The 13,534-nt window shown below is 38.7% G+C and overlaps 2 protein-coding genes and 1 pseudogene across 2 annotated transcripts in view; all 3 read right to left on the minus strand.

Annotated features, from left to right (window-relative positions):
- Positions 1-7,530, minus strand: part of LOC130091092 (E3 ubiquitin/ISG15 ligase TRIM25-like) — a 31,266-nt gene extending 23,736 nt beyond the window's left edge. Inside the window, exon 1 of the mRNA XM_056258790.1 lies at positions 7,229-7,530. The gene's annotated coding sequence lies outside the window, so the exon portion shown is untranslated. The remainder of the gene's footprint in view (positions 1-7,228) is intronic.
- Positions 98-7,248, minus strand: LOC130091102 (E3 ubiquitin/ISG15 ligase TRIM25-like; annotated as a pseudogene).
- Positions 7,531-8,814: 1,284 nt separating the features above from the next.
- Positions 8,815-11,279, minus strand: LOC130091091 (E3 ubiquitin/ISG15 ligase TRIM25-like). Its single transcript, XM_056258787.1, has 6 exons — positions 10,674-11,279; positions 10,487-10,582; positions 9,993-10,226; positions 9,732-9,882; positions 9,594-9,638; positions 8,815-9,451 (listed from the first exon to the last, which is right to left on the minus strand). The coding sequence occupies exons 1-6, from the start codon at positions 11,229-11,231 to the stop codon at positions 8,880-8,882; spliced, it is 1,656 nt and encodes a 551-aa protein (XP_056114762.1). The 5' UTR covers positions 11,232-11,279; the 3' UTR covers positions 8,815-8,879.
- Between the last annotated feature and the right edge of the window lie 2,255 nt (positions 11,280-13,534).

The following is a 13,534-nucleotide window of genomic DNA, read 5'->3' on the forward strand; positions in this document are numbered from 1 at the left end:
AGGAGATTAAAACAAAACCACTGGATGGATTTTTATCATTATATGATGTTTGTGTACAGGCACTGCCAACACACATTTCAGTACAATCAACGAGTGAATGGGTGTTGAATATTCATTGACGGTGTTTAAGAAATGTTATGCCTTTTGTTCATCCAAACTACAAATTACATTTTAATTTAAATACATACACATTTCAGAAGTTTAGCAATTCAATCTGAAACTCGATCAGTTCTATTTATTTTTTGTCTATGACTGTCTGAACTCTCTTCCGCTCTATGATCCTGACAGAAGAACCTGTACCAACCCCAAACGCAGGGTATAAGGGTTCAGTGAAAGTGGTCTGGACTCTGTGAAGGAGAGTCATTGTGTCAGAGACGCTGTAGAAGGACAGAGTTCCTGCTCTGTGATCCAGATACACTCCTATTCTAGAGGAGCAGACAGCAGGGATTAAGACTTGGGCTTTAGCATGTGTGAAATAGACATTCTGCCGAAAATACCACAATCTCCATGATATTTTATTGAAGCCAAGACTACAGTCATTACGGTTTCCTTTACGTCTAATTCCTTTGTAACAAACTGCTACAGCCCAAATGTTCCCACTGCACTCGACCTCCCAGTAACAGCGACCGCACAAACCCTCTCGACACAAGATGTAGGGAAACACATCAAATCGCTCTGGTTGATCAGGATATTGCTGATCTTTATCAGAATATACTATTTTCATGCTATCCTCGGACAGTTTGAGGTTTTTGTTTGCAGTGTTTAGATCCAGGTGAAGTTCACAGAAATCTGAGGAGGAATGAACAAAAAAAAACGAATATTGAACTTTAAAGTAAACTTTGGTTCCACTTGGTCACATTGTAACAGTCAGATCATTTCCACTGATACTTATCAATAAATGACTTGAAGAAACCACAGTTCAACTTACACTGCAAAAAATAATTTGGGGTCTTTGGTTCTGGAGACTTTGCAACATTTACATTTGACACTGAAGAGACAAAAAATAAGTGTAAGGTTAAATTGATGGTTTAAGAGTATGAATGACACAATAACATATCAAAAGATTCAGACCTTCTGGAGATATCTTAGCTGTTTGTTGTTGACAGACGTCCTCCAAAACCTCTCTGAATGCTGTGATTGAAATGTCTTTAAAAGACAGATGAGTGTGTTGAGTGAAGATGGGAACGTCTTTGAATGTGGGTAAAACACACACAGACTGACAGCTCTGAAATGAGACAAATAATAATTCAAACATAATTTGTGAAGCAGAACTGATCTTTTCCAAAACATATAACAACCACCAATAATGTTTAGATTCTCAAATTTTTTAAAGCACAGAACAATGAATAGTGAGAGTCCTAAAGTATACCAGTACACACATGATAATAATAATTAATTACCTTCAGACACTGGATCTGATCATCATTAATCAGAAGTTTGTCAATCTCTGCTTGTCTTTTTCTGAGTTCTGTCAGCTCTTGATCCAGATGTTTGTGAAGTTCCTCTGCTCGATCTATCTCAGTCTTCTCCTGAGCTCTGATCTGCTCTTTAATCTCAGAGCGTTTCTTCTCCAGAGAGAAGATGAGCTCAGTGAAGACCTTCTCAATGTCCTCCATGGTCTCTAGCACTTAACTCTGTCAGAGACACAAAGATCTGATCATGGAGATTGTTGTGACTCAAATTGGTGCAAGAGTCAAAATAATGGAATTTCGTTTTCTTTTTGTCAAATTCTCTAAATGTACAAGTAGTCAAATTAATCTGTATCTGTTTCAAACAAGGTAGACAGTAAATTAGTGGCTGTCAAGATAAAAAAAAAAGACAGAAGTTATAAGAACACCATGAATTGTATGTCACTTTTATAGCACTTTTTTAAATACATTTTTGGAGCTTAACAGCTATTGGTCACATCTACATTTATTAAATTCAAAATACCAACTTTTGTGGGTCAAACAAACTTACTTTAAGAAGCTTCGCAGCTTCACTGAGTTCCCGCTGACCTCTCTCTCGCTCCTGGATCAGCTTCTGACACGACACCTTTATCTCCTTTAACTCTTTCTGAGGATGTTAACGCACAAAAAATAATACGAAAAAATAGACATACACGATAATCGAAATTACAGCCTATAAATACAGTATATGCAAAATAATAATTATAATAAAATAGTTTATGCATGTTTGTTTATTATTGTTGATATTACCTTTTTACTAGTCCATTCTGAATCCACAGACACCACACTGTGTCCTTTATGATTATCAGTACACAAACAACAAATACACTGATGATCATCCTGACAGTAAATCTCCAGTAGTTTCCCATGAATGAGACAGATGTTCTCCTGAATGTTTCTGGAAGCTTGGACTAGTTTGTGCTTCATAAACGCAGGAGATTGATAGTGAAGCTGCAGGTGAGTTTGACAGAAGGAGGCCAAGCACTGCAGACAGGACTTTACAGCTCTGTTCTTCTCTGTAGTGCAAACATCACACTCCACAGCAGCCGTTTGTAGAGACGTCTTCTGCAGCGTCTCCATCATCTCAGCTATCAGAGTGTTCTTCTTCAGTAGAGGTCTCTGACTGAAGCTCTCTCTGCATTGGGGACAGCGGTACGGCGGCCCCTGCTCCTTCTGGCCCCAGCAGTCAGTAATACAGCTCATACAGTAACTGTGTCCACAGGGAATCGTCACCGGCTCCTTCAGAGGATCCAGACAGACTGGACAGCTGAACTGATCCACACACTGACTCGCTGCAGATTCAGACATTTCTGAAGGAGTAGCCTACATAAATAACCATGTAAATCATTAATGAAAGAGCATGTATAACAATATACAGTGGGGCCAAAAAGTATTTCGTCAGCCACTGATTGTGCAAGTTCTCCTACTTAGAATGATGAGAGAGGTCTGTAACTTTCATAATAGGTACACTTCAACTATGAGAGACAAAATGAGGAAAAAAATCCAGGAAATCACATTGTAGGATTTTTAAAGAATTTATTAGTAAATTATGGTGAAAAATAAGTATTTGGTCACCCACAAACCAGCAAGATTTCTGGCTCTCACAGACCTGTAACTTCTTCTTTAAGAAGCTCTTCTTGTCATGATTCTGCCCTCGTGTCCTTGATTTTGTCTTGTCTTGAGGCAGGATCATGACAGAATCATGTTTTGTGTGCAAGCACATGGTCTTGTGTTTTGAGCCATGTGCTTGTGTTGTCTCGTTATGTTACCCCGCCCCCTTGTTATCCTCGTCTCGTCATTATTGTCTAGTCAGTTTCACCTGTCTTTGTCTAGTCAGCTTCACCTGTCTTTGTCATTAGTGTCTCCCTATTTAATCCCCTTGTGTTTGCTGTCCTGTGTCGGTACATTGTCTAACTTTGCGTGTTAATCCCTGTGAGTATTTTGTCTGAAGACCTGTTTAATCAATATTGTGAGTTCGTTTCCTGTCAAGTCAGAGTCTTTGTTTGTCATCGTGTCTTAGTCTTGTTATACTCTGCTCCAGTCCTGTTTTACCCCCTCGTGGGTTTTGTTTTCTGTTTTTGTCCAAAATAAATCATTTGAGTGTCATCTGCTGTCTGCGCCTGGGTTCTCCTTCCATCCACATGACACTTCTGTCCTCCACTCCTGTTTGAACCTGTTATCTATATAAAAGACACCTGTCCACAGCCTCAAACAGTCACACTCCAAACTCAACCATGGCCAAGACCAAAGAGCTGTCGAAGGACACCAGGAAGAGAATTGTAGACCTGCACCAGGCTGGGAAGAGTGAATCTACAATAGGCAAGCAGGTTGGTGTGAAAAAAATCAACTGTGGGAGCAATTGTAAGAAAATGGAAGACACACAAGACCATTGATAATCTCCCTCGATATGGGGCTCCACGCAAGATCTCATCCCGTGGAGTCAAAATGATCATGAGAACGGTGAGCAAAAATCCCTGAACCACACAGGGGGACCTAGTGAATGACCTGCAGAGAGCTGGGACCAAAGTAACAAAGGCTACCATCAGTAACACACTACGCCCGAGAGCGACTCAAATCCTGCAGTGCCAGACGTGTCCCCCTGCTTAAGCCAGTACATGTCCAGGCCCGTCTGAAGTTTGCCAGAAAGCGTATGGATGATCCAGAAGAGGACTGGGAGAATATCATGTGGTCAGATGAAACCAAAATAGAACTTTTTGGTAAAAACTCAACTCGTTGTGTTTGGAGGAAGAAGAATGCAGAGTTGCATCCCAAGAACACCGTACCTACTGTGAAGCATGGGGGTGGAAACATTGTGCTTTGGGGCTGTTTTTCTGCAAAGGGGACAGGAAAACTGATCCATGTTGAGGGAAGAATGAACGGGAACATGTATCGTGAGATTTTAAGCCAAAACCTCCTTCCATCAGTGAGAGCCTTGAAGATGAAACGGGGCTGGGTCTTCCTGCATGACAATGATCCCAAACACACCGCCCGGGCAACGAAGGAGTGGCTCCGTAAAAAGCATTTCAAGGTCCTGGAGTGGCCTAGGCATATGGAAGTTTTTTCCTAACATAATTAAAATTAAAATTAAAATGCTTAAAATATCAAATAATAAATCAAAGTCTCAAAACAACTGCTCAAATGATGAATCAAATTGTCAAATTATTAAAAAATAAATCAAAGTCTCAAAATGGCTGCACAAATGATAAATCAAATGCTCAAATGCAATTTCATTTCCTCAATCGTGGAAGCATGAACTGTATCAAAAATCAAGTTAAAACTCATTTGTATTTGATTTTTAATTTTCATTATCAACCCAGTATAAACCTGTCATAATTAAATCTATAAGTCAATGCTCAAATCATAAATCAAATGGACAAAATATAAATCAAATGCTTAAACCAACATCGAAAATGGCAAATCAAATGCTCAAACGGACATCGCAAATGATAAATCAAATGCTCAAACGGACATCGCAAATGATAAATCAAATGCTCAAACGGACATCGCAAATGATAAATCAAATGCTCAAACGGTAGCCGGAAACGGCAAATGATAATTCAAATGGAAATGAGGAATGTCAATCAAGTTGCGTGGGCGGAGCTTTGAGCTCAAGATCGATGACAAACTGACAGTGTTTATACAAGATATAATTTTACATGATTACATAATTTGGCTGACTGAGATTAACGTTAGACTCACCTTAAGGGCGTAACTTTGGTTTGAGAAGTGGGGGGGACACAAAATGGGGGAAAATGTTTTCGATTTGAATCCCATTTCCTGGATGTACATGTACATTTAGGGACTATGGTGATACAAAAACCAGGAAATAATTTGATTATAATGATAAATTCTGCTAAAAAGAATAGTAGGCTATATGTATAAGTCAAAAATATTTCTTACTTTCTTTATTGTTTATAGGGGCCGATCGCCAAGACTTTAGAGAATCATTTTATAAAGTCAAAATGTTAGCCATTAATGTTTTGTGTGTAAATAACAATGTAAATAATGTGAGCGTCAATTTCCACTGTAATGTAGAAACAACAAAGACAGTATATTTAAAATAATTGTTTAATGGCATCTGTTTATGAATGAAGGCCAGTATCACTGATATTAATATAGCTACTGATGTCTCGATGAAAATGATTCTGCACACTCTAAAAATAGCTCACTGAAAGTTCTAATGAGCAGGTATCGCGGTTGCGGCACAGTCGGCGATGAAACGACAGAAACAACAGGTGACTTAATTGATTTTAGTTAAAAATCATAACAAAAAAATTTATAGTTGTGGGGGGACACAAACAGGATTTTGAAAAGTGGGGGGGACATGTCCCCCCTGTCCCCATAGGAAATTACGCCCGTGCTTGCAACGTTACTAGCTAACTTACCTCTTGTGCCCGTCGATCTGGAGCACATTCAGCCGAAGGCTGCTGGGGAGAGCCGGTTGTCAATAATGTGCTCTGCTCCAGGGCCTCTGCTGCATCCCTTAAAAGTTTTGTTACTGCATTTGTGTCCATTTTATATTAAAAAACGATGTCGTCGAAGAGGTAAACACTCGACAGCAGCGGCTGAGGTAACGTTCCCACGGCCCGGCCCGTTGGTCTCAAAGCTCCGCCCACGCAACTTGCTTGACATTCCTCATTTGCATTTGATTTATCATTTGCCGTTTCCGGCTTCCGTTTGAGCATTTGATTTATCATTTGCGATGTCCGTTTGAGCATTTGATTTAGGCCTATCATTTGCGATGTCCGTTTGAGCATTTGATTTGCCATTTGCGATGTCCGTTTGAGCATTTGATTTGCCATTTTCGATGTTGGTTTGAGCATTTTTATTTATATTTTGTCCATTTGATTTATGATTTGAGCATTGACTTATAGATTTAATTATGACAGGTTTATACTGGGTTGATAATGAAAATTAAAAATCAAATACAAATTAGTTTTAACTTGATTTATGATACAGTTCATGCTTCCACGAATGAGGAAATTAAATTGCATTTGAGCATTTGATTTATCATTTGTGCAGCCATTTTGAGAGTTTGATTTATTATTTAATAATTTGACCATTTGATTCATCATTTGAGCAGTTGTTTTGAGACTTTGATTTATTATTTGATTTTTTAAGCATTTTAATTTTAATTATGTTAGGAAAAAACTTCCATATAGGCAGTCTCCAGACCTCAACCCCATAGAACATTTGTGGAGAGAGTTGAAAGTCTGTGTTGCCCGGCGACAGCCCCAAAACATCACTGCTCTAGAGGAGATCTGCATGGAGCAATGGGCCAAAATACCAGCTACAGTGTGTGCAAACCTGGTGAAGACCTACAGGAAACGTTTGACCTCTGTCATTGCCAACAAAGGTTATGTTACAAAGTATTGAGTTGAACTTTTGTTATTGACCAAATACGTATTTTCCATCCATAATTTACAAATAAAGTCTTTAAAAATCCTACAATGTGATTTCCTGGATTATTATTATTTTTTCTCATTTTGTCTGTACCTATGATGAAAATTACAGACCCTCTCTCATCATTCTAAGTAGGAGAACTTGCACAATCAGTGGCTGACTAAATACTTTTTGGCCCCACTGTACATAATGCATAGTTTTGTGCATTAATATGAAAGAAACCTAAACTCTTCACCCGTAACCAAAAGAATAAACAAAAGACATCCAAATTAACATGGAACTATTATTAAACTCATACAGTAATAATTGAATGTTCTTTTTTTAATGCAAGCAAGAAGACAGAAAACCATTAGTTAACACCTCTATGAGGTTCTTACCTGATTTGACAGAATAACAAATATTCAAATATTCCCTCCTTTACAGCTTTAACCAAACTGGAAGAGTGTGAATCCTCAAGTAGAGGCTCAGGTAGCAGGGAAATAGGTTTTGTTTCTCTCAAACCCACAAGCTTCCTGATTTTCAGTAGCAGGGAAATGGGTTTCATTTCTCTCGAATCCACAAACTTGTTTATGTGAAGCCATGACTTTGCAGTTTTAATGCTCTACTCTTTGTACTTTGCGTAACATCATACTGTATCTCTTGACACCAATAATCATTTGAATGGTTTGTAATAAGTTACAGAAAATGTGTGTTTTTTTTTAACTGCTTCTAACACAGTTCCAGCAATTTGAGTGTAAAATGATTAAATGATTTCATGTTTGTTGTACAATGTCATTGGCATCAAACCTTTCAGAAATCATTTGTTTTAACAAGTGATGCTTCTGTGTTATAAGAACAGCAGGTTTTCATTCAGATGCTGGGGAGAAAAATAATAATCACAGACAATCTTACAAAGTTTATGAATTCTGGAGACAAAATAGTTCCTAAAACTGCCATATTTTCACCCACCCAATGATAACTACAATGCTATTAACACAAAACGCATTTCATTTTATTTTCTCTTTATCTGATCAAAATTACAACATTAATTACACACCAAACTGAAGAAAGCAGAAATCTAAAGATAAATCTGAAACAAACATTTCTACAATGTACTGGCAGAAGGTCTATGTTAAAAACTGTGCCTCTTTGAAAAGGTTTCCAACAGTATTTACTGACATCCACCTCTGAGAGCGTTGTTAGGTGTTATATTCATATTTTACACTGCCCAGCCAAAAAAAGTTGCTATCTGGATTTAAATAGGCAAATGCTTAAGAGTCTAAGATTGTATCATTCATTACTGCAGTGATTATTATGTTTCTAGCATGTTATATGTTTGGCAACAGTTCTTCTAACCCTTATTGGAGTGTGTAGCTTTTCATTTCCTAAACAACCATGTAGGAAAACACATCAAGACCATATTCCAGGATGATTGAAAGTGTTTGGGTTGTGCTGGAGGAGACTTTACAGAGTGCTTGACTCTTGCATTATCAAAACAAGATCTTGACCAAAAATGTGTGCACCTCTTGATGGAAATCTTGTAGAAAGATCTTGTATTGACAATGCAAGAGTCAAGCATTCTGTTAAGTCTATATGCATAGCTGCCAACTCTCACGCATTGGCCGTGAGACACCCGCATTTGATTGGTTTCACACGCTCACACGCCACACTCCCGATTTCTCACGCTGAAGTGTCAACCCGGTCGGTCAAATGCCTGGAAGATGAGTTTATCTATATATCTACCTGTTGAGCCACTCGTGATCGACTAGTTATACCGCAAATTCGTTAAAAATCTCCCGTTATCTAGAGCGAGCGTGCATGCGAGACAGAGATTGTGCTCCAAACCGCGTAGAGCGAGCGAGAGACCTTGCGAGACCCCCCCCCCCGTCAACAAATCTCACGCCGAGCAAAACTCAAAAGTTGGCAGGTATGTATATGACATGCTAGAAACATAATAATCACTGCAATAATGATCCAATCATAGACTCATAAGCATTTGCCTATTTAAATCCAAACAGCAACTTTTGTGTAAATTTAACTCAAATACAGTCATGTAGTTTTTAATGTATTATGTTTTGACAGATTATATTTTAAACTCTGCTTTTCTACAATCCTGACAGATGAAACTTGTCCAGTATAAAACGCAGGGTATAAGGGTTCAGTGAAAGTGGTATGGACTCTGTGAAGGAGAGTCATTGTGTCAGAGACGCTGTAGAAGGACAGAGTTCCTGCTCTGTGATCCAGATACACTCCTATTCTAGAGGAGCAGACACCGGGGATTGAGACTTGGGTTTTATCATGTGTGAAATAGACATTCTGTTGCGAGCGGGACAATCTCCAAGAGTTTTTGTTGGAGCCAAGTCTACAGTCATAATTTCTTCCCTTACGTCCAATTCCTTTGTAACAAACTGCTACAGCCCAATTGTTCCCATTGCACTCGACCTCCCAGTAACAGCGACCGCACAAACCCTCTCGACACAGGACATTCACATATCTATCAAATCGCTCTGGGTGATCAGGATACTGTTGGTCTTTATATGTAAATGATATTTTCCTGCTGTCCACAGACAGTTTGAGTTTATTGTTTGCAGTGTTTGGATCCAAGTTAAGTTCAGAGAAATCTGAGGAGGAATGAAAAACAAAAAAACAAATATTGAACAAAGTAAACTTTGGTTCCAAAATGGCTACATTGTAACAGATCATTTCCACTGATACTTATCAATTAATGAGTGTTTGCCTTGAAGAAACTACAGTTCAACTTACACTGCAAAAAATCATTTGGCATCTTTGCAACATGGACATTTGACACTGAAGAGACAAAACAAAACAAGCGCACGGTTAATTCGTTGGTTTAATCCAACAGACTATGAATGGCAAAACAATATATCAAAATATTCAGACCTTCTTGTGATATTTTGTCTGTCTGCTGTTGATAGACGTCCTCCAAAACCTCTCTGAATGTTGAGACTGAAATGTCTTTAAAATACAGATGAGTGTGTTGAGTGATGGGAACGTCTTCAAATGAGGGTAAAACACACACAGACTGACAGCTCTGAAATGAGACAAATACAGCTCCGCTTGTTATGTAAATGAGACAATTTAAAAATGTGAAACAGTAAGAAGAGATACATTATGGTATACTGATTAAAGGACTTTTATTACCTTCAGGAAATTGATCTGATCATCATTAATCAGAAGTTTGTCAATCTCTGCTTGTCTTTTTCTGAGTTCTGTCAGCTCTTGATCCAGATGTTTGTGAAGTTCCTCTGCTCGATCTATCTCAGTCTTCTCCTGAGCTCTGATCTGCTCTTTAATCTCAGAGCGTTTCTTCTCCAGAGAGCAGATGAGCTCAGTGAAGACCTTCTCAATGTCCTCCATGCTCTCTAGCGATGAACTCTGTCAGAGACACAAATATCTGATCATGGAGATTGTTGTGACTCAAAACAATGCAGGAAGAAAGTAAATTAGTGGCAGTCAAGCTCCAAAAGTCTCAATAAGAACATCATGAATTGTGTCACGAATCTTTTAGCAATTTTTTAATCAATTTTTGGAGCTCAAACCCCATTGGTCATGGTGTATTTTAATTTAATTTTTAAAAAAAACTTTTTTGCATGTCAAACAAACTTTAAAACTAAATAACACATAAAAAAACATACTTTAAGAAGCTTCACAGCTTCACTGAGTTCCTGCTGACCTCTCTCTCGCTCCTGGATCAGCTTCAGACACGACACCTTTATCTCCTTTAACTCTTTCTGAGGATGTTAAGATAAAAAAATATAATAAAAACAGGCAAAAATAGACACCAGTCCAGTAAAGGATATTATTGTTGATGTAAGATGTTACCTTTTTACTAGTCCATTCTGAATCCACAGACACCACACTGTGTCCTTTATGATTATCAGTACACAAACAGCAAATGCATTGATGATCATCCTGGCAGTAAATCTCCAGAAGTTTCCCATGACTGAGACAGATGTTCTCCTGAATGTCTCTGGAAGCTTGGACTAGTTTGTGCTTCATAAACGCAGGAGATTGATAGTGAAGCTGCAGGTGAGTCTGACAGAAGGAGGCCAAGCACTGCAGACAGGACTTTACAGCTCTGTTCTTCTCTGTAGTGCAAACATCACACTCCACAGCAGCCGTTTGTAGAGACGTCTTCTGCAGCGTCTCCATCATCTCAGCTATCAGAGTGTTCTTCTTCAGTAGAGGTCTCTGACTGAAGCTCTCTCTGCATTGGGGACAGCGGTACGGCGGCCCCTGCTCCTTCTGGCCCCAGCAGTCAGTAATACAGCTCATACAGTAACTGTGTCCACAGGGAATCGTCACCGGCTCCTTCAGAGGATCCAGACAGACTGGACAGCTGAACTGATCCACATACTGACTCGCTGCAGACCCAGACATTTCCTCTTCTCTATTTCCTTTGCCTCTTTTTTTTTCAGATAGTCTGCACCTCTAATAGAAACTGTTCTACCAGAAATATAGCACCACAACAAAAAAAAGAGTACATAAATCCACATGTAAATCATAAATGAAAGAGCACGTCTAAAAATCTACCAAATGTTTACAGTTTTGTGTATTTATAAGAATGACCCTAAACGCTTCATCCCTATAACCAAAACAATAAACATACGACATCAAGATTAACACAGAATACAGTGATCATTTAATGCTCTTTATTTCAACACAAGCAAAAAGATACAGGAAAAAACATTATTTAAGGATTCTATGAAGTTCTCACCTGCTTTGGTAGAACACAAAAGTAAAATATTAACCCGACTAACGGTTCCGTTTTTCTTGAATCCACACACACGACACTTCCTGGTTTTCAGTGTGCAGATGTGCGCATGTGTCCCGAGAAACAGAGCAAGTAAAGACCAAGAGTGTGAAGGAGATTATAATTTGATGCCATGACTTTGCAGTTTCATTGCTCCCTCTGTATTTTGTTCAGAATCATATCGTATCTCTCCACACCAATATGACCGGAAGTAAAATGTACGTTAAACCAGAACGCAAAAATCACTAAAGAAACGGCGCGGACCATGCCAAGTTATCAAAGTTATCTTGCTTTGGCATTAAATGATAATAAACTGTGATTAAACATACACAATAAAACATAACGTTATTTATAGTATCTATCACAGGAACGACAACGGAAAATTAGCTCTTCTCCCGTAGTAGACAGTTACAGTAGGCTACGTAGGCTACAACGTCACGAAGTAGAAATTAATGTCGCTCATGTATATTTTTTTTTCAGAACCGTTCAATCGCAGCTGTTGCTTAAAGTCCATCATTTTCAGACCAGTCGAATGGTGTCTAACTGACAGAAAGTGTGTTTATTTGGGCTAACTACTTCACTTCCAGCCCTCAGCCCATTGATCTTTACTTTAAATTGGCTGGATGGTATTGACATGACCTGTCAGAAAACTTTTCTTGTTTTAAAATGATACTTCTTGATCACAAGAGCAGATATTAATACAGCTGTGGAGAATTAATTTTCCATTGCATCTTTGTCTATTTAAAGGTTTCACAGCTGTTTCTCAGCTTTGTGTCAACACCTTCAAGTCAGATATACTGAAGTTATGAAACAGTAATATTGCAAGCAGGCTTCACCCTGAAGTCAACCTCATCCAAAAATTTTTGGTCAACACAGTGAGCCAATTATTTTCCCAAACTAATTCTGACATCTTGTGGTTTGATGATGAACTGCATGAATTATATGAGCTGCAAAGTTACCTGGCTAAATGAGCACTTTCATGCCAAGATGATGAAATAGACATAACTTGGTCACTTATAATTTGCCACAGCTTATAGACCAATTTCCAGCCGACGTCACAGTTGCGTCACGGCGCTAGCTGGTGGCAGAACAAAGGGAAAACTGGAGGCGGCAAATACAAACCAGCACAGATTCGGCTACAAAATAAGGATCTTAAATTATTCTTCTTATTATTAAATGTCATCTTGTTGTGTTGTTGGGTGCAAGAATCAATGAAAAATTAATATGCTTTATCTGCAACTTTTTATTTCTAGAAAATATTCACCTCATTAAAATTGCACCGTAATGTCAGTCTTTACATTGTCGTCTTCATGGTGCTGGCTCGGCAGAACTGCGGATCGTACCACACAACTTGTACATGACCATTCAGCACATAGTTATAGGCATCTAAAGATTTATATGCCCTCCGTTTCTCTATCAGGTAGGTGTAGAAGTCCGGCCACTCAACCGGAGGTAACGTTAACGTTAATCCTGTCAGATCGTCCAGCGTGTAGGCTACAGTACGGGTCGGCCAATCTGGTTCTGTCCGTTAAAATTAACTTTTGCAAATAACAATCGCGGTTCTGGACAGTGAGTGGCCTTGCACATTAAGATAAAATCGGATTTTCTCCAGTCATTGTTAAAAACTAGCTAACAAAACTTGCAGACTTTACGTTAGTGAAGCGGCCAGAGGGATCGTTCTGCCACCACCTAAGCTCCGCCCACAGAAAAACGTCACCATGTTTACTAACTGAAAATTGGTCTATTGTTTTGAGTTTTTTTGTCTCCTGAAATTTATTGTAATGATAATTTTGCAGTGTTTCGTCAGCAGAACAATCCAAAAACATTAAATAACAGTACAACCCACTGAAGAGATGTCTGTCCCTCAAGAGACTCTTTCATTACTGTTGAAAATAAAATCTGGCGCTGCTGTGAATAAGGTCTACACTAT

Source organism: Rhinichthys klamathensis, unplaced genomic scaffold (assembly GCF_029890125.1).
Source record: "Rhinichthys klamathensis goyatoka isolate OS25496 unplaced genomic scaffold, OSU_Roscu_1.1 h1tg000159l_1, whole genome shotgun sequence".
NCBI lineage: Eukaryota > Metazoa > Chordata > Actinopteri > Cypriniformes > Leuciscidae > Rhinichthys > Rhinichthys klamathensis.